This window comes from Fusarium odoratissimum, assembly GCF_000260195.1.
Source record: "Fusarium odoratissimum NRRL 54006 unplaced genomic scaffold supercont1.7, whole genome shotgun sequence".
NCBI classification, from domain to species: domain Eukaryota; kingdom Fungi; phylum Ascomycota; class Sordariomycetes; order Hypocreales; family Nectriaceae; genus Fusarium; species Fusarium odoratissimum.
In genome coordinates, this window is record NW_022158693.1 from 863,919 (window position 1) to 888,374 (window position 24,456).

Consider the following 24,456-nt stretch of genomic DNA (forward strand, 5'->3'; position numbering starts at 1 on the left):
AAACGGGTTAAAACCTTGAATCCATTCGTCTTCACCCCCATGTTTGGCCAACTTGTTGGAGGTGCCTTTATTTTTAGGGGGCGTGTGCATTCAGCGTTGGATGATAAGGTTGATTGGGAGGATAAGGTCCCTTAGATAGGCACTCACAATCACAATCAATCATCCATACATTTGCTAGCAATCTTGCACTGGCTCGTGGTTGAGACATGCAACCCAAAGCAATAGAAGAAGCCTGGAACCCAACAAACTTTCCCCTTTCTCTCTGATTCTATCACGCTTCTTTTCTTCATTCCCTGCCAAAAGTGGCACTCTCCTTTCTTTCTGCTGGTCCATGTGAAATTGTTTTTTTCTGTTTTTCATTTGCTTCTAATTCCCAAGCACCTGGTAGTCTAGGGAAACGAGAGGATCCAGGCCACAGCGCAAACGGGGAAGCGATCCGGCCCAGCCAAACGAAATAAATTGCCCGTTTCATGCCCTAGTGAGCTCCAGCTTGGTTCAGCGCAGAGCCCACGATATGGCTCGCGCTTTTTTCGCTATTGACTCCCTTTTTCCAGTCTCGTGGGTTCTGTAAGGATGTTTAGTAGGGCATGGCTGCCATGGCACAACACCAAATGTCGGCTCAGCTTCCGGATGACAAAGATGAATCCTCATCATGAAAGAAAAGTAACAGGGACAAATAATACAGTCACAATTAGGACGGCTCCGGCTCCGGCGCCCTGCTCTAGTTCCGGACCTCGGGGCTTTACGGCGCACGGAGACGAGGGCATAATTCACTCCACCATTATATATCATCATGTGCGACATGTTGAGAGGTTACTGGAGACTTGAGACGGAGGGAGTCGGGCGTTTGGCATCTCTTCTCAGATTTCCGAGGCTGCGCGTCTAACTAAGCGGCACCGGTATCGATCGTCATACTGCTTTTCCAGCTTGAAGCAGGGCCCAGCAATGAACCCCGTGTTTGCGACGGCTGGCTCTGGTCTCTCGGCAGGATGGGGCTAGCTTCTCTCTAGGTATCTGTCATGTCAAGTTATGCTACTGTCTCCAATTTTTGCAGAGTCTGGGGATTCATTAATTAGTCGCAGCTCTATTACTGAGCCGGTGTTAGTCTTAGCGTGTAAGAGAAACCACAGTGCTCCCTTTTGGCCAACGCCTTAGGCCACGGGGCCCAGGAGATTGGGGTAAGGTTGTTGGAGTTTATTGATGTTAGTCAGTCGTCTAAGGTTGTGGCTGTTCGCGATTCAACATCAGCCACCAGATTATAGTCGCCAACATTCCATCCCTCCATCGCCGCCGACGCGACTTGGCTGGATCGACTCGAATGTGAGGTTGATTCATCGAAATGGTGACTCAACTGAAAGGGAAAGTCATCGGCGTCATGGCTTTCTATTCTTGCTTGTGGAAACGTGGTCGTCATGACATGCATCGCAGGGACACCCATGGAAGAAATGTTGATCGTAGAAAATACCTGCATCCATCCGGCTCATGCAAGAATAATGCAGGCACCTTTTAGTATAATTCTGCAACAAAGGCATGTCAGTCTTTTGTGTCCAACTCACTCTCTCTCTGTATGAGTTTCTTTGGCCCTTTCACGGAATCAGCGGGCCCTGTTAGCATGCATCGACAGGGGTAAGGGGTCCCTCCTTTTACTGGGAACATCAAGTCATGACAAGCACCAGCAATGGACCAAATTTCCATCGTCATGCCCTAATTTCGTCCGGCTGCTGTTAGTGAGCCCTTGGTGCTTTGAAAAGGAGGACTGAGACAGGGCATCAAACTTGAATTTCTGGAATATTGTTGTGTGCCTAATTTGACACGTACCTGCGTGATCCAAACTCTTTGTTCGTAAGTGTGTAGGGCTAGAAGCATGAGAGAGGCACGCTCCCGGCGAACCCAAAGCCACCCGTGTTCCAGCTGTGGAATCCCGTGTGTATCGCGATGGGGGCGTGTTCCTAAAACCGTATCCAGGGCGTGGGCACACCTGCGACTGTTCCCGTGGTACTGTTTTTGAGATATTGCTCATACGGTCCTCTCTTCGGCTTGGCCATTTGTGCAATCGCTTCATATCAAGACTCGTCTCCCTTGTGACCGCGCGGGCGCCTGGTGCTGGCGTTATTTGTGGTGAATAACCAACCCTAATCATCAATTCCAAAGATACGACACCACCATCGAGTTTACCGGCTTGACCGAAGTACTCATGTATTCACTGGAAAGCCATATCCCACTATGTCTGCATTCGCAAGTTGTTCCTTGGCCAATCCCACGTAATCATAGCCATTCTCGGAGCCTTCGTATTGATGTCGATGGCTGTGTCCAAGTTCGTACATAGATGCATTCGCGTACTTTCTCCTTTTGCAAATCAAGGCAATTTGTTGTGTCAGATGTACTGGAATTCAAGTACTAACCATCATCTAAGGAAGCCATCCTTGATGTGTTACTGTCACGTTGCCAAGGTCCTTCTCTGTGATTGGACTCACGATGCCGTCAGTATTACCGACTCAAGTTCGTCACCTTTCTAGATGCCGGTATCGTCGTCCAACAGCGAGTCTGCTTCACATGGTGGAGGCACCGACCAGCCGATGGATCATGGCGACAAAGCCTCCCCCTCTTGATGTTTCATCAAACCAAGGAAAATCATCCTTGGGCGCCAGTGTGACCCGTCATCCATTGATAAAACCCCACGTTGGACAATGCTGCGCCGTGGGCACCTCATAAAAAAGCCTCTTCCCCGCGCATCGATAGGGAAGAACGGAAGGGATGCGGACTCAATCCATCAATCCCGTTGCCCCGCGCTCTTGAAGCCCGAGGCTACGATATCGCGTCGTGCGGGGGCCGGTGGCTCCTGTGCCGTTGGCGATCCCGTTCTATCCCGCTCCGAAGACCTCCACATTGAGTGACCTCGTCCATTCGTTCCCAACCAGGTGGTTGACGCACAAAGCTTCCCTGTCTCGCCTGTCTATTACCGAGTTCAGCAGACTCGTCACTGCCATGCTTACACCACTGTGACTCTTTGGGACATGGTTACAGCTGCAGCTGAGCCAACCCCGCCGCCGCCGCCAAGTACATCTCAACTGAGGGGTGGTTTGATATATATGCCGCCGCCATGTTTCGAGGCCATCGTTGACGATACCCAAATCACATCATTCAGATCGTACGTGTGCATGATCCACCAGCTGATAGGCTCCAAGTCGGATTTGAATCTCACAACTTCACAAGTCTAGCGACCCACAAATGAGACAATGGGGGTGCAGGTAAGCTCGTAATGTCGTCAACTTCCAAGGTTGGCAACTCAACCCCAGATATCCTCGAAGATTGCCCGAGTTCTAAATTGTGAGTGTGGCATCAACTAAGGGTTAACATGCCCTGAATACCGAGGGCATGAATCTCATGAGCCAAAGACAAACTCGCGGCATGCCTAATTGATCAGGTCAGTGATACGATGAACCGAGTTTGTGTAGCATATGGGACATACCGTTCGTAGGACTCCTAGTTTCTGTTGGGACTGCTCAAACACATGCTTGTACTGAGCGAGGCTTTCCCGTAAGACGACTTCCTTGTTGGTACGACCTTCGCAGATAGCCTTCATCTTGATTTCCATTTCCTTCCGGAGAAATGGTTTACCAAGGCTGGTTTCGAAGTTCATTCGATCAAATCCTAAGATTAGAGCCACTCCAAGCTGCGTAGGGACAAAGACTTTCAAGCCGCCTCGGCCGCCTGATGATGATGAACCACCGCGTCCACCTCTGGCACCTCGACCGCCACGTCCACGTCCACGACCTCTTGTGGACGTACTTGTGTCCGCATCCTCATCATCTGCCGATGTTTGACCTGATCGGCTGATCGTAGCGACATATTCCCTGTCCTGGATCTTCTGGATATGCTCGGCCATGGTAGCATCTGTGCCGATCCCATTGGCATCCATGAGAGCGATCAAATCGGCTTCCGTCAGGTAACCAGGCGCTGTGGTCTTCCCTTCTGTCATCATAGCCTCCGTTGGCTGAAAGCGCTCACCTTCTGTGAACTTCGGAAGTTCCACTGTGTTATTCCATTTTTCGTAAATGAACACGTCAAGGTAGTTTCTCTCTAGCACAATGACTCCATGAGCATTGAAACGCTCCTCTCCAAATTCAAGCTCAACATCAGTGGCCATACCGTGGGCATCATCTGAGCAGCATGCAAGAAATCTGCGCGCAACATACTCGTATAAACGAGCCTCGTCGCGACTCAAGATGGAAGGCGAGGCATATGTGATAGGGTGAATAGGAGGATGTGCCTTATCGTCATGTCTTCCCTCTCTTGGTTGTTTGAAAGCACCACTGGCAAGATTCTGTGCAAATGAGCCCCATCTCTGGTCGCTGGTTTGCTTCTCAACCAGAGCACGGAGATTCATCCCTTTATCGAACCGGTCTGTCTCCGTTCGGGGGTAACTGATGAACCCCTTGTTATATAGACCTTCAGCAATGGTCATGGCCTGCTGTCCGCTCATCTGGAGTAACCTCGTCGCAGCCTTTTGTAATTCAACGGTTGTCAGAGGCAATGGTTTGAACTTTCGAGTGGGTTTCTGCTGAACTTTTGTCACTGTTGCTGTTTTGGCTGCGAGGCATCTCTCATAGAGAATCACTGTGGACATTCGATCGAACAGCCTATTCCGTAGCCAGAAGAAATCGACCTTTTTACCATCTCGGGTGTGCATCAGTTTTATGCTCCAGAACGGCTCAGGAACGAAATTTTTCACACGAAAGTAACGATCCACGACAAACCCAAGGGTTGGGAACTGGCAAGACCCTGAAAAATCAGCAAGATGTAAACGAGGTGATGACCAGGGTACAAACCATAACTCAGAGTCAGCTTCTCCATAGGTCCTCCGAGAGGCCGTAAGTTGTTTGTGAGAAAACGGGTGAATGCATATCCAATACGAAGATCCAGCTCGATTCTTGCAGATACAGCATGGACCTGCCTCTCATCCAAAGTTGCAAGGTTCTTGGCTGCTGAGATAACATGACTGTTATTGTTAGTAGGTACCCCGTAGAATAAGAGGACATGACAACGTACGCTCGCTCGACATTGCTGAACCTTGCTCGTAAAACCTGGATACCAGGTTTACCCTTTCGAGCGGCTTCGACAATTTCATTGCCGATGTGTTCTCCTTCACGATCACAATCTGTCCAGATTACTAGAGCTTGGGCATATCTTGCTTGCGATTCTAAATTCTGGGCAATTGTCTTCTTGTCCTTTGAAAGATTAATACTGATTGCTTCCGGATCAGGATATGAACTCTTACTTCGCTGACACTCGTGACAATAGGGGCGGTGAACAATGACTCTGGAGGTGGTTGATACCAGTTTTTGTGAGCTGGAGTAAAGTCGACGTTGGTTAAGTGTCCAGTGACACATGTCATGGTAACAGAGCAATTGCCCAATTGACGGCCAAAGTCGAAATCGAATGAGTAGTTCTTGATGTACTTGTTTCTTGTATTGTTCTATGAATTCGTTAGCCATGTGTTCTTGTTGTTGCGCGCTGAGTGGTTTCTACCGTTTCGATACGGCCTCCAGAGAGATGTGTAGCCACAGCTTTGGATATGGAGGGCTTCTCAGCCACACAGAGGACTCTCATTCTGGAGGAATGCAAGTCTTTGTGACTGTTTTATAGCTCTGATGCAATTTTCAACAGTCCCGTCGTAGTGATTACGGTACAAAAAGCGAGTGGAGAGTTGCCTCGGGCTGCCCGGGACTGCAGACGAAGTTTTGCGTTAAGGCAAGCACGATGTGCATAACAAACACGGTCAACTAGGCGCGTTTGTAGCAAAAATAGTTTGCTGCCATAGTCTCTCAACAACAAGACTTGAGCAGTTATTGGAATTGTTTGCCAGTTACCATGATAAACTGTTTGCTGAAACACTTGTAGCCTCAATATTTACGCCAACGCTCTGAAGCTCATTTCTGATATTCACGGTGAGGAGGGAAACTTGAGGCAAGGCCAAGGTTTGACGTTGAAAATTAAGTTCTCCGGGATTAAGCCTCTTCAGTGGCTACACGGGCGGATTACCACTAGCCACAGCGGCTGAATCCGTTTAATCTAGGGGAGTGTCACCTAAAAGCTTAGTGGTCCCACAGACAAGGCGGGAACCAGGCAACAGAGGTGTCCTTCCATGGTCTAAAGTGGTTTCCACCTCGAATTGACATCTATGACGCTATTGAAGCTGTGCATCGCTATACGTGGGTATTAAACCAGCTGTGCTGCATTCACATCAGAGGCCCAAAATCTGATATCAACCATTGCCTTGCCAAGATCAAGCATTATGTCTCTCCCATTCGTCAAATCCATTGAGGATTGCGGCGAGTACGCCAAAACAGTCCAACCCTACATTCCGCAGCTCTATGCTCTTCCTCGACACATTCTTGACAACATTGCCAGTCCTGATGGGCTGAGGCAGATTTATGTTGATACAAACCCTCTCATATCAGGCTTTGCCATTTCTATTGCTCTTGGCTTTGTCTTCCTCGTTGTCTCCGAGATCAACCGAAACTACTCTCAAGTTGATCGAATGTGGTCGATTCTCCCAAACTTATACGTTATCCATCTCTCAGTCTGGGCGCGTCTTGCTGGTGTTCCTTCTTCGCGAGTTGATCTTATTGCTGCTGCTACAACCCTTTGGAGTGTATGTGTCCTTACATCTCATTCGTTCAGTTGTCGCTAATGCTGTGTAACAGTGCCGCCTGACATATAATTACTGGCGTAAGGGTGGTTACAATAAAGGATCTGAAGATTATCGATGGTAAGTTGATCGCCCACTCATATCTCTTCAGTCAGCTCATATCATGCAGGGCCATTCTCCAGCAATATGTACCCCGATTTGTCTGGTTCCTCTTTAACGTCACCTTCATTTCTTTCTACCAGAGCGCTCTGCTCTTCAGCTTCTCATGCGTTCCTGCGTATGCCATTCTCTGCTCTACCAAGTTTGAGCAGGATGTGACCACTGCCGATATTGTTTTTGCTCTCATCATGGTCGGCCTAGTCTACAGCGAGTGGGTTAGCGATGGTCAGCAGTGGGGTGAGTAATTCGTATGCTTTGATGTTTAGTGGCCTAACCATTGTATAGACTACCATGCGGCCAAGCATCAGTACCAGGCCGAGGCCAAGGTCCCCAAGAAGTTCAAGTATTCCCAAGCCGATCTTGACCGTGGCTTCAACACTTCTGGTCTCTGGGCTTACAGCAGACATCCCAACTTTGCTGCAGAGCAAATGATCTGGTTTGTGCTATACCAGTGGAGTTGCTTCGCAACCAAGAACATTTACAGCTACACTTTTACCGGCGCTGCTGCCTTGATCCTCCTCTTCCAGGGTTCAACTTGGCTCACAGAGCTCATCACAGCTGGCAAGTATACTGAATACCCCATGTACCAGGAACAGGTTGGAATGTTTTTACCAAAGTCCCTTACCCCCTACAAGACTCCTGGGCCAAAGGTCATTCGGACTAGCGATATTGCTAAGAGGATGGAGAACAAGAAGCAAGCTTAAGTTTGCGTCTAAATACATTGCCTATTAACCCTTAATCAAGAGCACTAACTGCTTTGTTTTGGTCAGCATAAGGCAGTATCCAATTTCATCATAGTCTAGATAGAGGAGTTAGTTGCATAGTTAGTCTATAATCTATATCATGGTCTATCGTCTATTGCTTCTCTGCCAGTCTAAGATCGCTGAACTTGTCAGCGTAGTGAGAGGGCACAGCAATGGCGTCGGCCTTCTCCCAGTCCTCCTTCTTGTTCACGCCGGTCAGAACATGTAGTGTTCCACCCAGTCGGCCCTCGATACCAAACTTGATATCAGTGTTGAGTCGGTCACCAACCATGCAAGTTCGAGAACGATCGAGCTGGAACTTGCCCTCAACAGCGTCCATCATAGCTTGACTGGGCTTACCGAGAGCCAAGGGCTGTTTTCCTGTGGCGTGAACAACAGGGATGTGACAAGATCCAGCTCCGAGGAAGAAGTCGTGGTGCATCGGCAGTGTTGAATCAACGTTGGTAGCAAGGAAAATAGCTCCCCGCTTGATGTAGTGCATGGCATGGGCATACTTGAGGTAGTTCACGTGGTAATCAAGACCGCAGAGAACTACTCCGACCTCGGGGTCAAGTAGTGAGCCATCAGCGATACCCTTGAAGTCGTCATTTGTGATATCTCGTCGGAACGCCTCATCTGTGCCTCCAATATGAGGAACACCTTCAGATTCAAGTTCGTGCTCGATTCCAGCTTCTCCAATAATGAAGACCTTGCGCTTGTTCTCGGGTAGCTTCAAGATGCGTGAGATGTAGATCGCAGCAGAGTAGCTTGAACCGAACACATCATCCTTCTCACTAGGGATACCAAGATTGGTGAGTTTCTTTAGGTATTCATCGCGAGACTTTGTTGAGTTATTCGTCACGAAAACGGTTCTCTTTCCTGTGCCGATGTAAGCATCGTTTCAGATCGTGAGGATAGTAAGCTAACCCTTTGATCTTAGATATTTGATGGTCTCAGGGACTCCCTCATACACATGATCGCCAGACCATAGGACACCTGAATGAGTCAGTTTCTTGTTCAGCTACAAATCATGGTTATCTACCATCGCAATCAAGCAGGAAGACCTATTCATGAGTGTCAGTTGAGGCTCGAATTGCACACAAGTAAATGACTCACGTCGAATTTGTCGATGAACTCGCTAACAGCGGCAGCATCTCCGCTGATGTACTTTGGTGACGATGCCATATTATCTGTGAAATGACCAAATGAGGAGAATGATTAAATGATCGACAATAGGTTCAGTTGGTTGATTCAAGATAGGTCATCAATCATTATCAACAGTCTGACTGACTCGGCCAATTGCTTAGTCATGTCCACTTAGTCGTGGAGTTTCTTGTGATGTAATTCCTCTGGACGTGGAAAAACGTGCGGGTCTACCAATAAAGAAGATTATCACGGTCGATCATGACGATGAATCCATTTTCTGAATTTAGTTAATCTCTGGAGTCTTCTTCATGGGAATCAATGTCGAACAACTGATATAGGGTAGTATGCCATGAGAATACCATCCTCTTTGCAGCCTCCCGGGCTCACTGTTTATCTTCTTGCTACATCGCTAGGGGAGGCAAGAAAACCTAGGATATCAATACTAATTGATAAGAGACTTAGGTAAATTATTATAAGCTTAAAGTGCTTCTTCAATATACATATATATTTTGATATTCTTTCTCAAGGTCTGAAGTCTTTGCTCTTTGAGGATACCGACGTCAGGTATGCAAACTTGAGGCTTATTCATGCAAAGACAACAACCCTGCATTCTCTGCATCTCCGACCTCACTTCCGAAAATACCAAAACCGATTGATTGGTCCGAAGCTACTAAGAGCCGCGAGCCTGTTCCGTGTGGCGACCGAATCTCCAAAATCGAAATCTTTCCAGCAACCATTTCAGTGACCAGAGCCGATCTATTATTGGCTCGTCAACTCCGCCCTGAGTAATGGACCACCCTAATCGTCATCGGTGGGTTTTCTAGAATTCCACGTTTATTAACGGAGGCTTTTTTTCTGTCCTGGAGATAACGGGCTACATCCGTCTTCGGTCTACCTTACCTTGTGATTTTTTCTCACTCGCTTGCTCCGAGGCGGCGAGATTAGAGTCTCCTTACTCGTCAGCTGGACTTACAGACCGACAAACGTAACCGAATCCGTGGAGTGCAACATCCATTCACCGCTCTGCCCTGGCCTGGTTGCTTCCGTATCAGAGAGTGGCGCCCGTGGACCCTGAAGCTAGGAGTCTAAGGGCCCCACACCATTTCTGATCGACGACAGGAGTTTCCACTTGGTTAAGAAAGAGAAAGAATTGATAGCAGACCCAGATGGATACCAGCGTAATTATAAATATCTACAAAACCGTGTCGAGCTGCCTTTATCTTGACTCTTGATTTAAAACTTTCATCATCTCGTACAATCTGTGCCGTTATTTTGAGCAAACACGCGCAAAGCATACTCCGAAACCAGTCACAAGACCTCGTCACGATATCACAGCTATCAGGATATCTATCCCCTGAAAACCTATATAAAGACTGTCTCACACATACATTTTCTTGACCGTACTCATCACACAAAAATCATCAACGCTTCGAGACCCAAACCAATTCACATCTCACTCAAACACCTGACAAAATGAATCCCACTGCGCCAACAACCGCAGCCCCTACCTCTGGCAACGCCAACAGCTATTTTAGCATTCACAAGACACAATCCACAGAGACAACCCCTGTGTCAACCCCTGGATTCAAGGGCGAGGAGTTCGACCAAGCTGGACACAAGCTTCCTGCCCTCAACCGCGAGTTCCCCAAGCCTACAGAGGAACTCGACATCCAAAGCATGCTTGATCGTCAACCTGGCCGATGGACCACCAAGGGACAAATCGAGGCCAACCAGCGCCGAGCCCAACATGCTCGCAACGAGGAAGAGATCAAGGCTCAGCGCATGCGAGACTTCGAGAAAGCCAAGGAAGAGCTCCGTTCTTCATGGCGGTTCTAGGCCACCTGCCCCAAACTTCACCTATGGAGGACTTTAAAGCTGTATCGGTTTACACGTGATGAAAAACCAACTGGCGCATTGTTTTCAGGGCTATACCAAGAGTTCAACGATTTACGACACTACGAATAGACATTAGAGATCTGGCTTGTACGATTGAGAATACAGGATAGATAGATTGGGCAGAGAATAGTATTTGCATTTCTAGCAATTTAGAGGTTCAACACGAATTCACTTTTGAATAGTGCATTGTTTAAGCAAGGTCTGCAACGGACAGAACACGACCACCAAGAGTGAAGCCGTAACCAACAGCAGCTGCAAAAGTGATGAGGTTGAACAAGGATGAGATACCGTGGAGCATGCCAAACTTCTTGTTCAGAGCCTTCATTTGATCACTTTGAGGTCCCTCAGCATACCACTCCTTGCCATCTCGCTTGACTAGAGATTGTTAGCACTGTCTCAAATCGACTCCATGAAGATTGACGCACCTTGGCCACGTCGCTGCTTCATAACTTCGACTGTCAAAGGCAGGAAGACGAGCAGATTGACAGCCCCAGTCAAAGCCATGATGCTAATAGGTAGCAGGGAGTGCCAGCGGGCAAACTCCGACACCAAGCCAGCAGGGCCATTTGACAGACCAATTAGTGTGTTTCCGGGATATGTCAAAGCTAGGACACCGGGCAAGACAGTCTGGAGGCCGAAGTAGATGGGGAAGAGCTTCTGCTGGATGGCAGAGAAGCTAGGGCGGTCGACCGTCCTGAACATCACGATACCATTGATGAAGGTCTGTTGAGCTGTTAGCATTGAAAGAGTTCGTAACTTGGTGAGATACATACATGGAAGAAAGTCGTTCCAAGTAGAGTTCCATAGCTGCCGTAGAGTTAGCGATGCTTTTTCTTACCGGGATTGACTTCATAAACTCATATAAACTTACGTGATGATATGGTAAGGAGCCGGCGAGAAGGCCACTGCCTTTGCTGTGCTTGCCATTGTTGCAATTCTTCACTTGTGAGTGTTTGATGAATTGTATCAGATCCAACTTGCCGAGGCACTGAGGTGTTTCGATAGTCATGATATCACATATAGTCACGTGATCCACAAGCTCCATACCGAGTTGTAGTCTCCATGATGAGTTGATATTCACGATTCAAAAGATACAGATGTTGCTACTGAAATTTGCTTTTTACTGGCTGGTATTTGTTCTTCTCTTACCTTTCTGGTGGCTTAATAGACTCATCCAATAAACGGAGTTTTGTCAGGCATCAGTTGCACGTGACCTCGCGCGTCTGGTCGTGAGAAGGTCGGCAGAAGCTTTGACCCATCAGACGCGATGGGTCACCAGCCTTGGTACATATTGGGGTGGTTCTGCCTAGCGATTACAAGGATTCATTGTGAGACGTTTCTTTTGGTTGCCATTCATTTAAAAGCGCGAATGGCCTTATGAAAGTATCTCTCACTCTTTTATAATCCCTTTCATCATAGCGAGATTTGATTGACTTCAGAACTCTTGACCCCGTCTCCCGTCTTCTGACATTCTTTCCATATCACCGGGTTTCATACAAACCATCTCCACCATGGCTGAGAAGGAAGCGACCGTTTTCATATTGGACCTTGGGTCGACTATGGCCCAAACTCAGAGTGGAAGATCAGAGTCTGATCTGGAATACAGTATGCAATACGTATGGGACAAAATCATAGACATCGTGGCAGCAAACAGGAAAACGCTATGCGTTGGCGTATTGGGTCTGAGAACAGATGAGACTGACAACAAGCTACAAGACGATGATGGGTATGAGAACATCGCAGTGTTGCAGGAGCTGGGACCGATGACCATGTCATCTCTGAGGAATCTTCAATCACTTGTCAAGCCGAGCAATACATGGTCTGGAGATGCTGTTTCAGCCATTGTGTTGGCTGTTGATATGATTGATACATTCACAAAGAAGCTCAAGTGGAACAGAAAAATCTTCTTGGTCACGGACGGCCAAGGTCCAATGGATGCGGATGACTTGGGTGACATTTCTAAGAAGATGAATGACTCCAACATCCAGCTCACTGTCCTGTAAGTTGAATGGATATTTCAACGACACTTTTAACATGATACAGGGGAGTAGACTTTGATGACCCGGAATACGGCTTTAAGGAAGAGGATAAGCCGAGCACAAAGGTTAGTATGATGGGAGACAGCGAGGACCATAGCTAAAAGTTCACAGAAAGAGAATGAGCAAGCCTTGAGATCGCTTGTCAATGACTGTCAAGATGGAGTTATTGCAAACATTACAGAGGCCATCGACGAGTTAGATACCCCACGAATCAAGGCAGTGAAGCCTTACAAGACTTATGATGGTCCTCTTACCCTCGGAGACCCCAACACATTTCCTGCTGCGTTGAATATCAATGTGGAAAGATATTTCAAGACCAAGCTGGCGCGACCTTTGACTGCAAGCACAGTCGTTGTCAAGTCAGAAGGTGCACCGGATTCTGAACCTACGCAAGCTGACGCTGACGATATGGAGGGAATTGAGTTCTCTGCTGTGAAGCAAGCTCGTTCTTACAAAGTCAATGACCCAGATGCACCAGGAGGAAAACGAGACGTTGAGTTTGATGATCTTGCCAAGGGTTATGAATATGGCCGAACTGCAGTGCATATCAGCGAGTCGGAATACAATATCACCAAGATTGATACACAAAAGAGCTTCTCAATCGTTGGCTTCATTCCATGCTCAAAGGTATGCCTATCACCGGATACCCCGTCCTTTATAGTGCTGATAATTTCCAGTACGAGCCTTTCCTTAACCTCGGCGAGACTTGCGTGACAGTAGCTCGCAAGTTCGATGCCAAATCTGCTCTTGCCCTTTCGTCCCTTGTATGGGCCCTCTCGGAGCTTGAGTCTTATGCAATCGCCCGAATTGTGACCAAAGATGGCAAAGATCCATTGTTGGTGTTGCTCGCACCCAGTGTGGAGCCAGACATGGAATGCCTGTACGATATCCCACTGCCATTTGCAGAGGACATCCGAAGCTACCAGTTTCCTCCTTTGGACAAGGTGATCACGGTTACTGGCCAGACCCTTACAACGCACAGGCTATTGCCCACGGATGAGCTGAGTGATGCGATGAGCGACTATGTCGACGCAATGGACCTGTCGACATACGGACTAGATGACAAGGGGTATGTTCCATGCTATCTTGGACCTTTCGGCAACTGACTCCCGCAGCGACCCAGATGAATACGTCTCCATTGACGAGACTTTCAACCCTACGGTTCACAGGGTGAACCATGCCGTGAAATCACGAGCACTGCACCCAGAAAGACCAGTTCCAGATGTTCCTTCCATCTTGCTGCGATTTTCTCACCCAACTCAAGATCTGATTGAAACAGTTCAGAGGAAGGTGGATGCTCTTGTTGAAGCTGCAGATGTGAAGAAAGGTTTGTTCCAGTCCTTTTAGTGATTGCGTACCATGGCTAACAAAAAGTATCAGTTCCGCCCAAGGCCAAAGGAAAGCGTGGCCGAGAAACCGTCAAACCCATTTCTGGTCTTGATGTGGATGCTCTGCTGGGCGAAGAGGAGAAGGGCGACATTAGCCCTGATAACGCAGTACCTGAGTTCAAGCAGATGCTTGCTGCAACCGAGGAGCTTTCTCAAATCGAGGAGGCAGCAAAGCAGATGGGCGCAATCATCTCTACGTTTGTCATGGAGAGCTTTGGGGATGCCAAGTATCAACGTGCTCTGGAATGTCTTGGCGTCATGAGGGAGGAACTCATCAACCTCGAAGAACCAGGCCTATACAATACTTTCATGCAAGACATGAAGAAGCAGCTCATCTCCGGGGCACTTGGAGGCGACAGACGAGACTTCTGGTTTAAGGTCCGATGGGGTCGTCTTGGTCTCATTGATAAACAGCAGTCAGAGGTGTCTGATGTATCACCAGAAGATGCAGACGAGGTAAGTTCTTCAAATCTGACGATCTAACATGTACTGACATTGAACAGTTCTACAAATTAAAGTAGTCTTGTAATGGCAAATGTATCTGTTGTTTGTAAAAAGGAGTGGGCGTTTGTGTACCAATATATTGATTGGCTGGTGTGAAGTTTATCCTTCTCATGTAACGGGCCGTCTGCAAGCAGTGGCATTTCATCTACCACCTGCCAAACGAGTTTCTGTTTGACTCAATAAAACCTTGTTTGATGCCCTTTCGCAGTGAATCATAGGGCACTGGGCGTTATTCTATTCGCCAAAATCGAGACGGTGCTTTTCGCTGCCTTTCTTGTTTATCCCTTCGTGTCTCCTTCCTTCTAACGCCGCCATCTTTCAACCTTCACCACATCCGTCTTTCGCCTCAACTCAGCACCACTATTTTCATTTCATTTCCATTTCACAACAATACTCTTCAACACTGCTCCTCCAGTTGAACTCTCACTAGCACTTCTTTGAATTTTGATTTCATTCCTTCAATTTTCATCTGACATGTCGGCCCTCGATGCCCAGCTGGCCAAACTGCAGCAACTTCTAGGCAACGGTGTGAAGTTGGAGGACAGACCCAAAGACGAAGAAGACGACAACGAAAATTCAGACAACCCAGTCGGCGACGGAGCTGACAACAACTACGTTGGGATGATGGAGCGTCAGAGACAAGCCACAAGAGAACAGATTTCTCAAACTGTTCAGCAACAAGAGGCCAATACTTATGCTGCCAGACGGCGCGAACTTGCAGAGAAAAAGGCAAAGGCATTTGATAACTCCAAGTTTCGCATCTGCCAGACGGTCTCCAACGATTTCACTTTCTGTCCATTCAAAGTTGTGATCTCATATCCTGAACGCTTCGTGGGCAAGGCCAACAAGCCTCGTGTACGTATTACAGTTTTAACAACTCTCCGCTGGCTCACCAATCTACAGACAAAGCCGTTCTTCGCCAGAATCCTCTTCGAGAAAACCTGGGACTTGTAGGTCAATCCGATCAATATTATCTATAGTGCTAACTTTACAAGCTTCTATCTTCATGATCCAGAGGAGCCGGCTAGAGACCCCTACCTTTTGATTCCAACTGCTCAGTTCGAAGTCTTCCTTGAAGAAATTAACTTCGAGCTTGACACTTCCCTCAAGATCCCTCCCGGTGTGAACATGGAAAAGTTCTACCTCAAATTCGGCGAACGTGGTACCCCACGCCCTCGATACTTGAAACGATCGGAGGAAGAGACATCCCTTGATGCTCGGCCATGGCCCGCTATCGACCAAGATGACATCAAAGGCTTCAAGGTGGCAACCCCAAAACAGCAACTGGCATGGAAAGCAAAGTTTCGAATTGTCAAGTCCGGGTTTCCACCCAGAAACAGGGCAGATCCCGACAAGGCTGCAAGAAAGAAGAGTCACCGAGAACGAATGCTTCGCAACACTCAGAGATGTCTTGGTCTTCTGGGAGATCCCGATGGCTTTGACGTTGTTTTCATCTGCGTCGATGTTGAGGCCCTTGAAAGAAAGCCCAACCCCGTCTCTGAAATTGGTATCGCTATCCTTGACACACGAGACACCAAAGGCGTCGATCCTAACATTGTCGGCCGTGGCTGGTGGCCTCTAATCAAGACTCACCATCTCCGAGTCTATGAGTTTGCTGGTTTGCGAAACTATCAGTTCGTCAAGGGATGCCCTGACGCATTCGACTTTGGGTAAGGACGCCGTCCCCAAACTCCAAACAGCGACTAACTGTAACATAGGACGAGCACATTCCCAACAAATGCAACGGTTGCAGACTCCATCATGGAAATTTTCAACCCGTGGCTTAATGATCAGCGGAACATCGTCGTCGTCGGACATGATGTGAAACAGGACATCGCCTACTTCACCGAACTGGGCTTGGACCTACGATTCCTTGGAGGGCTGGCAGAACCGGTGGACACTCAGGACATTCACCAAGCCTGGCGTGGTTCAACCAATGGTCGAAATCTCAGTACCGTACTGAACGATCTTGATATTGCCCATAGGCACCTGCACAATGCAGGAAACGACGCGCACTACACACTCTGTGCCATGCTTGGTATTGCACTGGAAGACATTCGGAAGGAAGAGGAGTTGAGCAATCAGATGCTCAGCAAGGTGGACTGAAGGATATTTTCGGAGCTAGGAGAGATGGAAGACATGCAGCCAGAAAATGCTCCAGATGATCAACTTGGCAATTCCCAGAACGAAATAGGACCTGAAAGGGGGTAGATGACATTTCGAGACTTATGTCAAGTACCACTAGAACAAAACTGGAGTGAGAAGAGAACGGGTCTTTAGGACCCTTTATTCATACAGCGTCGAGCCTTGATAGCTTTTAACAACGGCATATACCTTCACCTGGCTCTAAAGAGCTTCCTCTAAACCCAACAAACGCCATCGCTATGGAAACAAGTAGTGTACAATATACACACGCGGCCAGACACCCACGCTTAGACCCAGTCATTGATGATTCTGATAACGTCTTTGGTAACTGGTTCGTGACCCGAATACTGGACTTGGGGGAGTAGTTTTCATGATCGTAATCAACTGTTTTTGTCCAAGAACTCTTTGGCCTCGTTTACTTTGGTCGCAAGGTAGGGGCTGCCGCCTCGATCGGGATGGTTAAGAAGCATGAGAGTTCGGTGAGCCTTTCGGACCTTATCCTTGGTAACAGCTCGCTCGCTGGAAGATATTAGTGGGCTGGGAATGAGAAGAGTGGGATCAAGACATACTTGAGAGACAGGATGAGAGTAGCCTCCTTCTTGGTCATCTTGGGCTCGAAACCGCCCTTGTAGAAAGCCTTGCCCATGGCTCCAACGCCGCCTCGGGATCGCCTCCATGCGACAAGACCAGCTCGGCCCTGTAAGAGATATTAGCACCCGGAATCACTGCCTGGAATCACTGCAAGCATACCAAAAAGGCCGCGACGGCAGCGCCAGCACCTATAGCCATAACAGAAGCCATTTTGTAGAGTGATTGCGGTGTCGACAATAAGTTTAGTGACGCAGAGTGATTCGGAAGTCGAGATCGGGGCCACTTGATTTTTCCAGCCGGCGCGGACCGGAGGTAGAGGGGCGCTGGGACAAAAGTTTGTCCGGGGTGCAAATCTGTTATCGATAAGACAGTTTGAGCAAAAAGTTTTTTGATTGACCGCGGAAAAGAGAAGGCTGTTCAAACCAGTGGGGTGGACGTTGAATTGAAGTTGTTTTGGTCTTTCAGACCACCACCCAGGCAAAATGAGGTACGTCTTTGCTGCTGAAGAGTTCTATATCGGATGTTGGTCCTTGCTGAGGTAGAATGTTTGGAGTTCGTCCTCTGCGAGAGCGAGCATCAGTGATATAGCGACTCAGGCTCTACCTTGAACTACAACTAACAAAATGCTTCAGAATCGAAACCTGTTACTTTTGCAGTCGCCCTGCTTATCCCAGCAAAGGTATCACCTTTGTGCGAAACGATGCCAGAGTCTTTCGCTTCTGCCGTAGCAAATGCCACAAGAACGTACGTCTACAATACTCAACTTACCAAAGACCTCGCCGCTGATACACTTTTGCAGTTTAAGATGAAGCGTAACCCTCGCAAGCTGAAGTGGACCAAGGCTTTCCGCAAGGCCGCCGGCAAGGAGATGACTGTCGACTCAACACTGCAGTTCGCCGCTCGCCGCAACGTCCCCGTTCGCTACGACCGAGACCTCATGGCCAAGACCCTCAAGGCCATGGAGCGTGTGTCCGAGATCCGCCAACGTCGCGAGCGCGTCTTCTACAAGAAGCGCATGGCTGGCAAGCGTGAGCGTGAGCTTACCCTCGCACGCAAGCTGGTCGCCGAGAACGAGCATCTCCTGCCCCGCATGCGCGGCAGCGAGAAGAAGCGCCTGCGCGACCTGGGCATGACTGAGGAGGAGATCGAGGAGATGGAGCCTGACCGCGAGAAGACCAAGGCCTTCGGTGGCGAGAAGAAGAAGGTCGCCATTGCGCTTGAGGTTGACGAGGATGACGATGAGGATGAAGAGGGCGACAGCGGCATGTTCGACGATGAAGACGATGAGGACGAGGACGGTGACGAGGATGACGAGATGGACGATATCGACATGGATGCCGATTGAGTGGGCAAAGTCATGGGGGAAAGAATCTGAAAGAGAAAAGTTTTACATGGCAGAGACAGCGAGAGGTCTACGAGACAGGGCGTTATGGGTGTTTTTGATTCGAAGGCATACCACGGCGTTGGGATACTATAGAAAAGCCATTTTTCTTCGTCATGAGTTACACACCGACACCAATTTATTTGCGAGTTGGTTTCTTTGCGATGTGACTTTGGCGGGAATGATTGATGTTCCAGTATCCCAAGCCCAAGAAGCCCAAGTTTGTTCTTATCGTTGCCGCTCTACACACTTTTGACCAAACACTGCTGTTTCCGGAGCCTTTTCAGATGGGAATAAAATAATTGGATGGTTATTTTGTCAAGACCAACAGTTGAGGTGAAAACAGCTGTTCAGCCGGAATATGCGGGGAACTAGTTTAGGAAGACATTGAAGATCAAAATGAGATCTCATGACCCATGCCAGATTAGGTGATTGGAATAAACTGCCGTGTGATAGGACGACGTAAGCAGAACTCTGAGCGTCGCAGTTGCAAGGAGAAGCCTAGCAGAGGCCCTAGACAGACTCTCATGGCGGGCTGAAAGGCCATGTTTTACTCTGCTGGGTTAGTTGCCTGCTTGCCGGCTGACGATCTCTTATCGAGCCGCTGCATGTCTTAGGCAAAAGGCTTTAATTCGTAACTGGGAGGTGTCCGACCGACTCCAGGGTCCAATTCTTTCTGCCCTTTCTGTTCTCCTTGGTTTTGTCTCTACATCTTTTCTCTTTTGTGATTTTGCGTTTGCGAGTAGTGTCTTGTATTCTTGATTTGCTTGAAGCGAGTAACCTTGATCTGACCGTGCTCTGCTGGCTTGTTACTATGAGTGAAAAGGCGACTGTAGAGGCAACGCCTCTTCTACGACGACGACTTCAACAACGACCACGGAAGTCACATTATTCCACCGTGTTAGGCCTTTTGGCGGCTGTCTGTCTTATCACCTTCTTCCATCACCGACCTTATCCTTATCCAGTGAACATCGAGGATCCAGCGGACAAGCCATGGACTTGGAGCGATGTAAGCATACATACACCATGGATAAGGAATCCAAAAGGTAGGCTAATAGAGAAATTAGGTCAAGCCAAGCCGAAAACTCAATTGGGAACCGTGTTATGAAAAGTTCGAGTGTGCAAGACTTGACGTTAGTAATTCACCATATCCTGCTGTTGCATATGCTAACTTGGACATAGGTCCCAATGGACTGGCTTGAGCCCTCGGATGATAAGAGAGTTGTCCTTGGTGTTATCAAGCTACCGGCCAAGACAAATCACAACCATGTTTCTCCGCTCTTTGTGAATCCTGGAGTATGATCTCTTTGTGCCTGAAGCTTCAGGAGCTGACTTATGGACGTAGGGACCTGGCGGATCGGGAGTTTCCTTTGTAAGAAAAGAGGGACATATCCTACAAGCGGCTGTCGGTGACAACCATGTAAGTTGAAAAGTCGGAAACTCTGGCCAAGCTTTATACTTATAATTCCAGGACGTTATCAGCTTCGATCCCCGTGGAGGTGAGTTATACCAGTCCTTATCAAGCACTACCAGCTATCTAACACTTCACAGTCGGCGTCTCTACACCTCGAGTTGAATGCTGGGGCTCTTCTCAAAAGAGAAAGCTATGGAGTCTCCAAGACACACCCGTTGCCGACGAACACCCAGGTCTTATCTACGATGCCTATGCCCGAGCATCTGCCTACTCCGGAACTTGTGAGCAGGCCATGGAGGAAACTGGTCTTATGCAGTTCCTCGGTAGTGCATCCATTGCTCGAGACATGCTAGAAATTCTTGACAAGACAGGTCATGAGAAGCTACGGTACTGGGGATTCAGCTATGGCACTGTTCTAGGTGGCGTTTTTGCTGGACTATACCCTGAGCGTGTTGAGAGACTGGTCAGCGACGGTGAGTTTACGATATATGTAGCATTGTAGTTCTGACTGACTCGAGCCAGGAAATGTTGACTATCACGACTGGTTCAACTTGGATCACGGCAACTTTGTCTCTGACACAGACATGATCTTCGACGGCTTCGATAAAGCCTGCCATAAATCCGGGCCCCTCAAATGTGCTTTTTATGCAGACTCGCCAAAAGCCATTGAGGAACGTCGAAGCAATCTCCTCGCCCATCTCAAAAAGTCGCCTGTTCTCGTTCCAGCTTGGACTCACGATTCCGGCCCTGAACTACCTCTCCTCATCACCTATTCCCATCTCCAACGCCTTATCCAAACTTCCATTTATGCTCCGCTGAAGAAGTTCCCTCAACTTGCTCGTGTGTTCGCTTCTTTAGAAAAGGGCGATGGAATCCCCTATTATGAGATGGTGATGGAAGGTAAAAACAAGAGCCTCAACGGAGATATGTGCGAACTGGGAGAAACTCCTGCAACTATGCCCCTTGAGACCCCTATGGAGCTCGACGCTTTCCCTGCTATTATGTGTCTGGACTCAAAGCCTGTGACGGAAACGCCACATGAGATTGCAGACTACTTTGACAGAATCACACACAAGAGTCGTTGGGCGGGAGCAGTCAACTCCAATTTCCGTGTGTCTTGCGTCGGAAGAAAGACGAGGCCAAAGTGGAAGTTTACAGATGGTGAGTCACCCCTAATACCCATGATACGAGATACAAGACTAATTTTGAGAAGCCGACTTTAGGGGTGATACTGCCCATCCAATTCTATACATTGGCAATATGGCAGATAATGTGACGCCTTTGCAGAGTGCGTTTAACAACTCTGCCAAGTTCCCCAGCTCAGTTGTTCTCAAGCAGAACTCCTACGGTGTAAGTCTCCTCCTATTTCTGCGTCACTCTGTCTAACTTGAGCCAAAGCATTGTTCGTTGGCGGCGCCCTCAGCATGCTCCCTTACTTATATACGAGAATACTTCCAGAAGGGCACATTGCCCCCTGCTGGTGCCGAGTGTGATTCCGATTATGATCTTTTCGAGATGCCTGGGTTGGAAGAAGATGTGGCTGGTTTGGATGAGCTCAGCTCGATTGCGTTCAAGTTATCAAGAGAGGTTGAGCTTCCCAAGGCCTTCTGAGAAGGTTGAGGTTCCCTTGTCCTCAGGCTTACGAACCTCGGGAAGGTTCAGTGAGACGAGATGAAGCATTAGTTCTATCTAGCGGAGAGTTGTGGACATGACTAGAACGATATGAAAGACACAAGATATGAATCAAGAATTTAACTAGTAAAATGAACCCTTGTGGCTCTAAGCATTCTAACCCGAGTCCCGGCCGTCCCGCTGCCATTAGCAAGCCTCATTGTTCGTTATGCTTAACATGATGTCCGTGATGTGCCTTTTCAGGCATTCTTAGACCCTGATCAACCTCCTCCTTCACCTTCTTGGCCAATTGCTCACCTCTCAATCTTTCTTCTTCTCTCATCCTTTCCTCCTCTTCAAACGAAATAGCATGCTTCCAGTTTCCAGCTCCACCTCTCCCACCAAGTCCTCCCCTCGCAACGTGATTCTTCTTGAGACTTGCATTCACAGCAGCCGCTGTCTTCTGAGCCATCTCGTCTTGCTCTTTGGCGTCTGGTAGTTCCTCTGGATTGACGTAATTGCCGAAGCCACCACGGCCAGCCCGTGATGGGCCGTTGGCGGACGGCTGGACTTCTTCTGTTGCTAGGTTCTGTGCTTCAAGATCGGCCTGAGAGTGTGAGATGCTGAAGAGATGATTGTGCAAGGTCAGCTTACGTTGGCGGCATCTTCAGGTTTGCTTGATACAAAATTCCCGGCGCCGCCTCGGCCGACTTTGCGGTATACGTCCTGATCAGGCATGTTGTGATGTTGGTTGTATTGTGTGAAGTTTAGATACACGTGTTGACTACTCGTAAACTATGTCGTCGCAGTAACAACAGATTTGACTTTTACTCTCCAAAAGAAAATAAAAAAGCAAAGAGAAAAAAATATTTCCCTCGCTCTTTAAGTCTCACAAATTATTAAAATACAGTCGTCACTACGCCACTGACCAGCGTGGGGGGTGGTCTTCTGGTCTGCTTGCTACAAGAAGTGTTTCGCATCGCTATCTTGACTCTATTTTCCGTGTGTCAACGGATTTGGACATGGGAAAGGCTCCAGCGCCCGCCGGAAATCGAAACTAACGTTGTTTTAATTAATCTGGGGTACATGAGCTAGGCTGTAGATCTTGCGGCGCGGCTATGTTCCGTCTCCTGTGGGTGACTTTGCTTTACATACAGGCAGCAAACAAGATATAATTATTATTTGTTTTCAGGATAATGGTTATCTTTGCTGACACGAGATGTCTTTGAAAAAGCCTCTGATTTCGTTGCTGTGGCTTGTGAGTGAATTGATGTCATGATCGGCGTCTCTTCAGGAACACGGCAGATACCAGGTATGAAGGCTTCTGCCACAGAAGATGAAGCTTCGCTGTTGCCGACTAGAAATTCAAAATAATCAAAGAGTAAACTCCTCTATAGGTTATTCACTGAAACAACCGATAGTACGGAAGCTTCTTACAATACCCTCACGCCCTCACAAGACAAAAATATGCTCTTACGATTCGCAGCTAGTGCTCCGACATCGGCAGTGACTGTTCGTCACCAATTTATGACTACACTTGCGTAACTACAGGCCATAGACCTTTTTTGTTGACGAAACTTACGGTGAATTGCAAATAATAACCTTTTTGAGCTCATATCCTCAGATTAGCACGCCATGACTTACTCGGATTTGCATTTCAGGGCAATATGTGGTCTCCATGGAATCCAGTCAAGCCTCATCAACAACTTAACTTACAGCCAACAATCGTCAAGCCACAGAGCTTGAAAAAGGTTATCAAGCTTCTGGAATAAGAATCAAGGAACCAAGGAATTCGGGCACCCGTCGTAGGGCTCGTCGTAGGGCTCGTCGCCGAGGCAGGGTCCCCTCCCAACATTCCTTCGTCCCATGTTCTAAACTGGCCGAGCCCGATAAGCATTGCTGATCTACGGGAGCTGGCAGACTAGACCATGGCATTGGGAACGTCTGTAGCAGTTAATGGTTGATCACAGTGATGGGAATCCTTGTCATGTCTTCGCGTTGGGCCGGATGCGAGGAGATTCCAAAACACAATGATATGATACCACGTGGACGGAGCTTCCATGTCATGCAGGAACAGCTCAGGAACATAACAAGAGGTCGACAACACCCAACATGCTTACGTTGCTCTTGATTCTTGTAACATGTCAAGTAGCATCGTCTAGGCATCCTTCAAACACTCATTGTCAGTGTTCCAGTAGACTGAGGCATGAATTTCCCCATTCTTATCAAGACGGATACTGAGAGGAATATCCACATTCTCATTAGAATCCCTGCTGTGATGCAAGTGTAAAGCACGCACACCCCTGTGTGTATTGTCGACGCTATATGTGCGAGTCCCGCTCAACCATATCCATATCAGCGGCCGCGTCGTGATAGAGGGGTAACAGTAGGTAATCCAGTGAAGGCGGGGAAAGCCTCGGCGACAGTACAGGACAGCAAATAGGTTCTCACGGAGACGGAGCTTCGGGCTTCACTGCCGCTCTGAACCGACAGCAGTAGGCGGCATCTTAATCTAAGTGCCGGTGGTACGAGTTAAGCCGCGGTACGGTATGTGCTGTACAAACCGGCTGTCTGTAGTCCGTGACCGCCGTACCGTACAGCACTGAGTACGCTGAGTTCCCTTACATAGGAGTGGATTCAAAGGTCCGAATAGGTTGATATTCTGGGTCGTTGCAGCTCATATTACACCATCCATGAATAACTCGGTATCATCCACTTCCACCACGCTCATTGTTGCCCTGTAGACCAAGGGTCGTGACCGAACATTCCATTTGCATCGAACCCTTT

At 48.2% G+C, this 24,456-nt stretch overlaps 12 protein-coding genes across 18 annotated transcripts; 6 read left to right on the forward strand and 6 right to left on the reverse strand.

The window, feature by feature from the left end:
* Nucleotides 1-182: 182 nt before the first annotated feature.
* On the reverse strand, nucleotides 183-1,584 carry FOIG_05573 (uncharacterized protein). Its single transcript, XM_031204252.1, has one exon. The coding sequence runs from the start codon at nucleotides 802-804 to the stop codon at nucleotides 496-498; it is 309 nt and encodes a 102-aa protein (XP_031066081.1). The 5' UTR covers nucleotides 805-1,584; the 3' UTR covers nucleotides 183-495.
* Nucleotides 1,585-1,704: 120 nt separating this feature from the next.
* FOIG_05574 (DNA topoisomerase III) lies at nucleotides 1,705-5,721 on the reverse strand. Of its 3 annotated transcripts, XM_031204255.1 has the most exons (7): nucleotides 5,530-5,721; nucleotides 5,279-5,476; nucleotides 5,050-5,228; nucleotides 4,830-4,999; nucleotides 3,470-4,782; nucleotides 2,475-3,412; nucleotides 1,713-2,422 (listed from the first exon to the last, which is right to left on the reverse strand). In XM_031204255.1, exons 1-6 carry the CDS (start codon nucleotides 5,608-5,610, stop codon nucleotides 3,383-3,385), a joined length of 1,971 nt encoding a protein of 656 aa, XP_031066084.1. In that variant the 5' UTR covers nucleotides 5,611-5,721; the 3' UTR covers nucleotides 1,713-2,422; nucleotides 2,475-3,382. The 3 variants fall into 3 exon arrangements, with proteins under 3 accessions (XP_031066083.1, XP_031066082.1, XP_031066084.1); XM_031204254.1 differs by having other exon boundaries at nucleotides 1,705-3,412; XM_031204253.1 differs by having other exon boundaries at nucleotides 1,705-4,782.
* A 411-nt stretch (nucleotides 5,722-6,132) lies between these two features.
* Nucleotides 6,133-8,610, forward strand: FOIG_05575 (uncharacterized protein). Its single transcript, XM_031204256.1, has 4 exons — nucleotides 6,133-6,655; nucleotides 6,708-6,772; nucleotides 6,822-7,048; nucleotides 7,097-8,610. The coding sequence occupies exons 1-4, from the start codon at nucleotides 6,296-6,298 to the stop codon at nucleotides 7,513-7,515; spliced, it is 1,071 nt and encodes a 356-aa protein (XP_031066085.1). The 5' UTR covers nucleotides 6,133-6,295; the 3' UTR covers nucleotides 7,516-8,610.
* On the reverse strand, nucleotides 7,667-8,739 carry FOIG_05576 (4-nitrophenyl phosphatase; the record flags this gene model as incomplete). Its single annotated transcript, XM_031204257.1, has 4 exons — nucleotides 7,667-8,433; nucleotides 8,482-8,550; nucleotides 8,597-8,618; nucleotides 8,671-8,739. 4 exons carry the CDS (start codon nucleotides 8,737-8,739, stop codon nucleotides 7,667-7,669), a joined length of 927 nt encoding a protein of 308 aa, XP_031066086.1.
* Nucleotides 8,740-9,789: 1,050 nt separating this feature from the next.
* On the reverse strand, nucleotides 9,790-11,740 carry FOIG_05577 (uncharacterized protein). Of its 2 annotated transcripts, XM_031204258.1 has the most exons (4): nucleotides 11,468-11,740; nucleotides 11,370-11,403; nucleotides 11,022-11,319; nucleotides 9,790-10,971 (listed from the first exon to the last, which is right to left on the reverse strand). In XM_031204258.1, the coding sequence occupies exons 1-4, from the start codon at nucleotides 11,521-11,523 to the stop codon at nucleotides 10,787-10,789; spliced, it is 573 nt and encodes a 190-aa protein (XP_031066087.1). In that variant the 5' UTR covers nucleotides 11,524-11,740; the 3' UTR covers nucleotides 9,790-10,786. The 2 variants fall into 2 exon arrangements, with proteins under 2 accessions (XP_031066087.1, XP_031066088.1); XM_031204259.1 differs by having other exon boundaries at nucleotides 9,896-11,319; nucleotides 11,468-11,724.
* Nucleotides 9,792-11,710, forward strand: FOIG_05578 (uncharacterized protein). Its single transcript, XM_031204260.1, has one exon. It carries the CDS (start codon nucleotides 10,174-10,176, stop codon nucleotides 10,534-10,536), a length of 363 nt encoding a protein of 120 aa, XP_031066089.1. The 5' UTR covers nucleotides 9,792-10,173; the 3' UTR covers nucleotides 10,537-11,710.
* A 125-nt stretch (nucleotides 11,741-11,865) lies between the features above and the next one.
* FOIG_05579 (ATP-dependent DNA helicase 2 subunit 2) lies at nucleotides 11,866-14,800 on the forward strand. 2 transcript variants are annotated; one of them, XM_031204261.1, is made up of 7 exons: nucleotides 11,866-12,595; nucleotides 12,640-12,700; nucleotides 12,747-13,262; nucleotides 13,313-13,704; nucleotides 13,751-13,962; nucleotides 14,016-14,479; nucleotides 14,527-14,800. In XM_031204261.1, exons 1-7 carry the CDS (start codon nucleotides 12,108-12,110, stop codon nucleotides 14,542-14,544), a joined length of 2,151 nt encoding a protein of 716 aa, XP_031066090.1. In that variant the 5' UTR covers nucleotides 11,866-12,107; the 3' UTR covers nucleotides 14,545-14,800. The 2 variants fall into 2 exon arrangements, with proteins under 2 accessions (XP_031066090.1, XP_031066091.1); XM_031204262.1 differs by having other exon boundaries at nucleotides 13,751-14,479.
* Nucleotides 14,801-15,001: 201 nt separating this feature from the next.
* FOIG_05580 (uncharacterized protein) lies at nucleotides 15,002-16,633 on the forward strand (the record flags this gene model as incomplete). Its single annotated transcript, XM_031204263.1, has 4 exons — nucleotides 15,002-15,382; nucleotides 15,431-15,477; nucleotides 15,523-16,197; nucleotides 16,246-16,633. 4 exons carry the CDS (start codon nucleotides 15,002-15,004, stop codon nucleotides 16,631-16,633), a joined length of 1,491 nt encoding a protein of 496 aa, XP_031066092.1.
* FOIG_05581 (mitochondrial import inner membrane translocase subunit TIM14) lies at nucleotides 16,270-17,556 on the reverse strand. Its single transcript, XM_031204264.1, has 3 exons — nucleotides 17,423-17,556; nucleotides 17,242-17,369; nucleotides 16,270-17,191 (listed from the first exon to the last, which is right to left on the reverse strand). The coding sequence occupies exons 1-3, from the start codon at nucleotides 17,471-17,473 to the stop codon at nucleotides 17,053-17,055; spliced, it is 318 nt and encodes a 105-aa protein (XP_031066093.1). The 5' UTR covers nucleotides 17,474-17,556; the 3' UTR covers nucleotides 16,270-17,052.
* Nucleotides 17,557-17,640: 84 nt separating this feature from the next.
* On the forward strand, nucleotides 17,641-19,096 carry FOIG_05582 (50S ribosomal protein L24e). Of its 2 annotated transcripts, XM_031204265.1 has the most exons (3): nucleotides 17,641-17,750; nucleotides 17,896-18,007; nucleotides 18,063-19,096. In XM_031204265.1, the coding sequence occupies exons 1-3, from the start codon at nucleotides 17,746-17,748 to the stop codon at nucleotides 18,606-18,608; spliced, it is 663 nt and encodes a 220-aa protein (XP_031066094.1). In that variant the 5' UTR covers nucleotides 17,641-17,745; the 3' UTR covers nucleotides 18,609-19,096. The 2 variants fall into 2 exon arrangements, with proteins under 2 accessions (XP_031066094.1, XP_031066095.1); XM_031204266.1 differs by having other exon boundaries at nucleotides 17,677-17,750; nucleotides 17,896-18,924.
* A 188-nt stretch (nucleotides 19,097-19,284) lies between these two features.
* On the forward strand, nucleotides 19,285-22,619 carry FOIG_05583 (uncharacterized protein). Its single transcript, XM_031204267.1, has 9 exons — nucleotides 19,285-19,653; nucleotides 19,712-19,777; nucleotides 19,827-19,940; nucleotides 19,990-20,064; nucleotides 20,116-20,143; nucleotides 20,196-20,531; nucleotides 20,581-21,219; nucleotides 21,272-21,408; nucleotides 21,457-22,619. Exons 1-9 carry the CDS (start codon nucleotides 19,459-19,461, stop codon nucleotides 21,667-21,669), a joined length of 1,803 nt encoding a protein of 600 aa, XP_031066096.1. The 5' UTR covers nucleotides 19,285-19,458; the 3' UTR covers nucleotides 21,670-22,619.
* FOIG_05584 (uncharacterized protein) lies at nucleotides 21,708-23,088 on the reverse strand. Of its 2 annotated transcripts, XM_031204269.1 has the most exons (3): nucleotides 22,732-23,088; nucleotides 22,324-22,662; nucleotides 21,708-22,276 (listed from the first exon to the last, which is right to left on the reverse strand). In XM_031204269.1, exons 2-3 carry the CDS (start codon nucleotides 22,405-22,407, stop codon nucleotides 21,887-21,889), a joined length of 474 nt encoding a protein of 157 aa, XP_031066098.1. In that variant the 5' UTR covers nucleotides 22,408-22,662; nucleotides 22,732-23,088; the 3' UTR covers nucleotides 21,708-21,886. The 2 variants fall into 2 exon arrangements, with proteins under 2 accessions (XP_031066098.1, XP_031066097.1); XM_031204268.1 differs by having other exon boundaries at nucleotides 22,324-23,088.
* Nucleotides 23,089-24,456: the final 1,368 nt, after the last annotated feature.

Excerpts from the sequence above, each read along its gene's own strand:
- FOIG_05573 (XM_031204252.1), bottom strand. The coding sequence starts at position 804 with ATGTCGCACATGATGATATATAATGGTGGAGTGAATTATGCCCTCGTC.
- FOIG_05574 (XM_031204253.1), bottom strand. The coding sequence starts at position 5,610 with ATGAGAGTCCTCTGTGTGGCTGAGAAGCCCTCCATATCCAAAGCTGTG. Across the intron at positions 5,477-5,529 it reads CTGGAGGCCGTATCGAAACG|AACAATACAAGAAACAAGTA; the intron begins GTAGAAACCACT and ends ACGAATTCATAG. Across the intron at positions 5,000-5,049 it reads TTCAGCAATGTCGAGCGAGC|TCATGTTATCTCAGCAGCCA; the intron begins GTACGTTGTCAT and ends TAACAATAACAG.
- FOIG_05575 (XM_031204256.1), top strand. The coding sequence starts at position 6,296 with ATGTCTCTCCCATTCGTCAAATCCATTGAGGATTGCGGCGAGTACGCC. Across the intron at positions 6,656-6,707 it reads CTGCTACAACCCTTTGGAGT|TGCCGCCTGACATATAATTA; the intron begins GTATGTGTCCTT and ends GCTGTGTAACAG. Across the intron at positions 7,049-7,096 it reads TAGCGATGGTCAGCAGTGGG|ACTACCATGCGGCCAAGCAT; the intron begins GTGAGTAATTCG and ends ACCATTGTATAG.
- FOIG_05578 (XM_031204260.1), top strand. The coding sequence starts at position 10,174 with ATGAATCCCACTGCGCCAACAACCGCAGCCCCTACCTCTGGCAACGCC.
- FOIG_05577 (XM_031204258.1), bottom strand. The coding sequence starts at position 11,523 with ATGGCAAGCACAGCAAAGGCAGTGGCCTTCTCGCCGGCTCCTTACCAT. Across the intron at positions 11,404-11,467 it reads GCTCCTTACCATATCATCAC|CTATGGAACTCTACTTGGAA; the intron begins GTAAGTTTATAT and ends ACTCTACGGCAG. Across the intron at positions 11,320-11,369 it reads TTGGAACGACTTTCTTCCAT|ACCTTCATCAATGGTATCGT; the intron begins GTATGTATCTCA and ends ACAGCTCAACAG.
- FOIG_05579 (XM_031204261.1), top strand. The coding sequence starts at position 12,108 with ATGGCTGAGAAGGAAGCGACCGTTTTCATATTGGACCTTGGGTCGACT. Across the intron at positions 12,596-12,639 it reads AACATCCAGCTCACTGTCCT|GGGAGTAGACTTTGATGACC; the intron begins GTAAGTTGAATG and ends AACATGATACAG. Across the intron at positions 12,701-12,746 it reads AGGATAAGCCGAGCACAAAG|AAAGAGAATGAGCAAGCCTT; the intron begins GTTAGTATGATG and ends AAAAGTTCACAG.
- FOIG_05581 (XM_031204264.1), bottom strand. The coding sequence starts at position 17,473 with ATGGCTTCTGTTATGGCTATAGGTGCTGGCGCTGCCGTCGCGGCCTTT. Across the intron at positions 17,370-17,422 it reads CTGCCGTCGCGGCCTTTTTG|GGCCGAGCTGGTCTTGTCGC; the intron begins GTATGCTTGCAG and ends TATCTCTTACAG. Across the intron at positions 17,192-17,241 it reads ACTCTCATCCTGTCTCTCAA|CGAGCGAGCTGTTACCAAGG; the intron begins GTATGTCTTGAT and ends AATATCTTCCAG.
- FOIG_05582 (XM_031204265.1), top strand. Across the intron at positions 18,008-18,062 it reads GTAGCAAATGCCACAAGAAC|TTTAAGATGAAGCGTAACCC; the intron begins GTACGTCTACAA and ends ACACTTTTGCAG.
- FOIG_05583 (XM_031204267.1), top strand. The coding sequence starts at position 19,459 with ATGAGTGAAAAGGCGACTGTAGAGGCAACGCCTCTTCTACGACGACGA. Across the intron at positions 19,778-19,826 it reads TCGAGTGTGCAAGACTTGAC|GTCCCAATGGACTGGCTTGA; the intron begins GTTAGTAATTCA and ends ACTTGGACATAG. Across the intron at positions 20,065-20,115 it reads CGGCTGTCGGTGACAACCAT|GACGTTATCAGCTTCGATCC; the intron begins GTAAGTTGAAAA and ends TTATAATTCCAG.
- FOIG_05584 (XM_031204269.1), bottom strand. The coding sequence starts at position 22,407 with ATGCCTGATCAGGACGTATACCGCAAAGTCGGCCGAGGCGGCGCCGGG. Across the intron at positions 22,277-22,323 it reads AACCTGAAGATGCCGCCAAC|GCCGATCTTGAAGCACAGAA; the intron begins GTAAGCTGACCT and ends TCACACTCTCAG.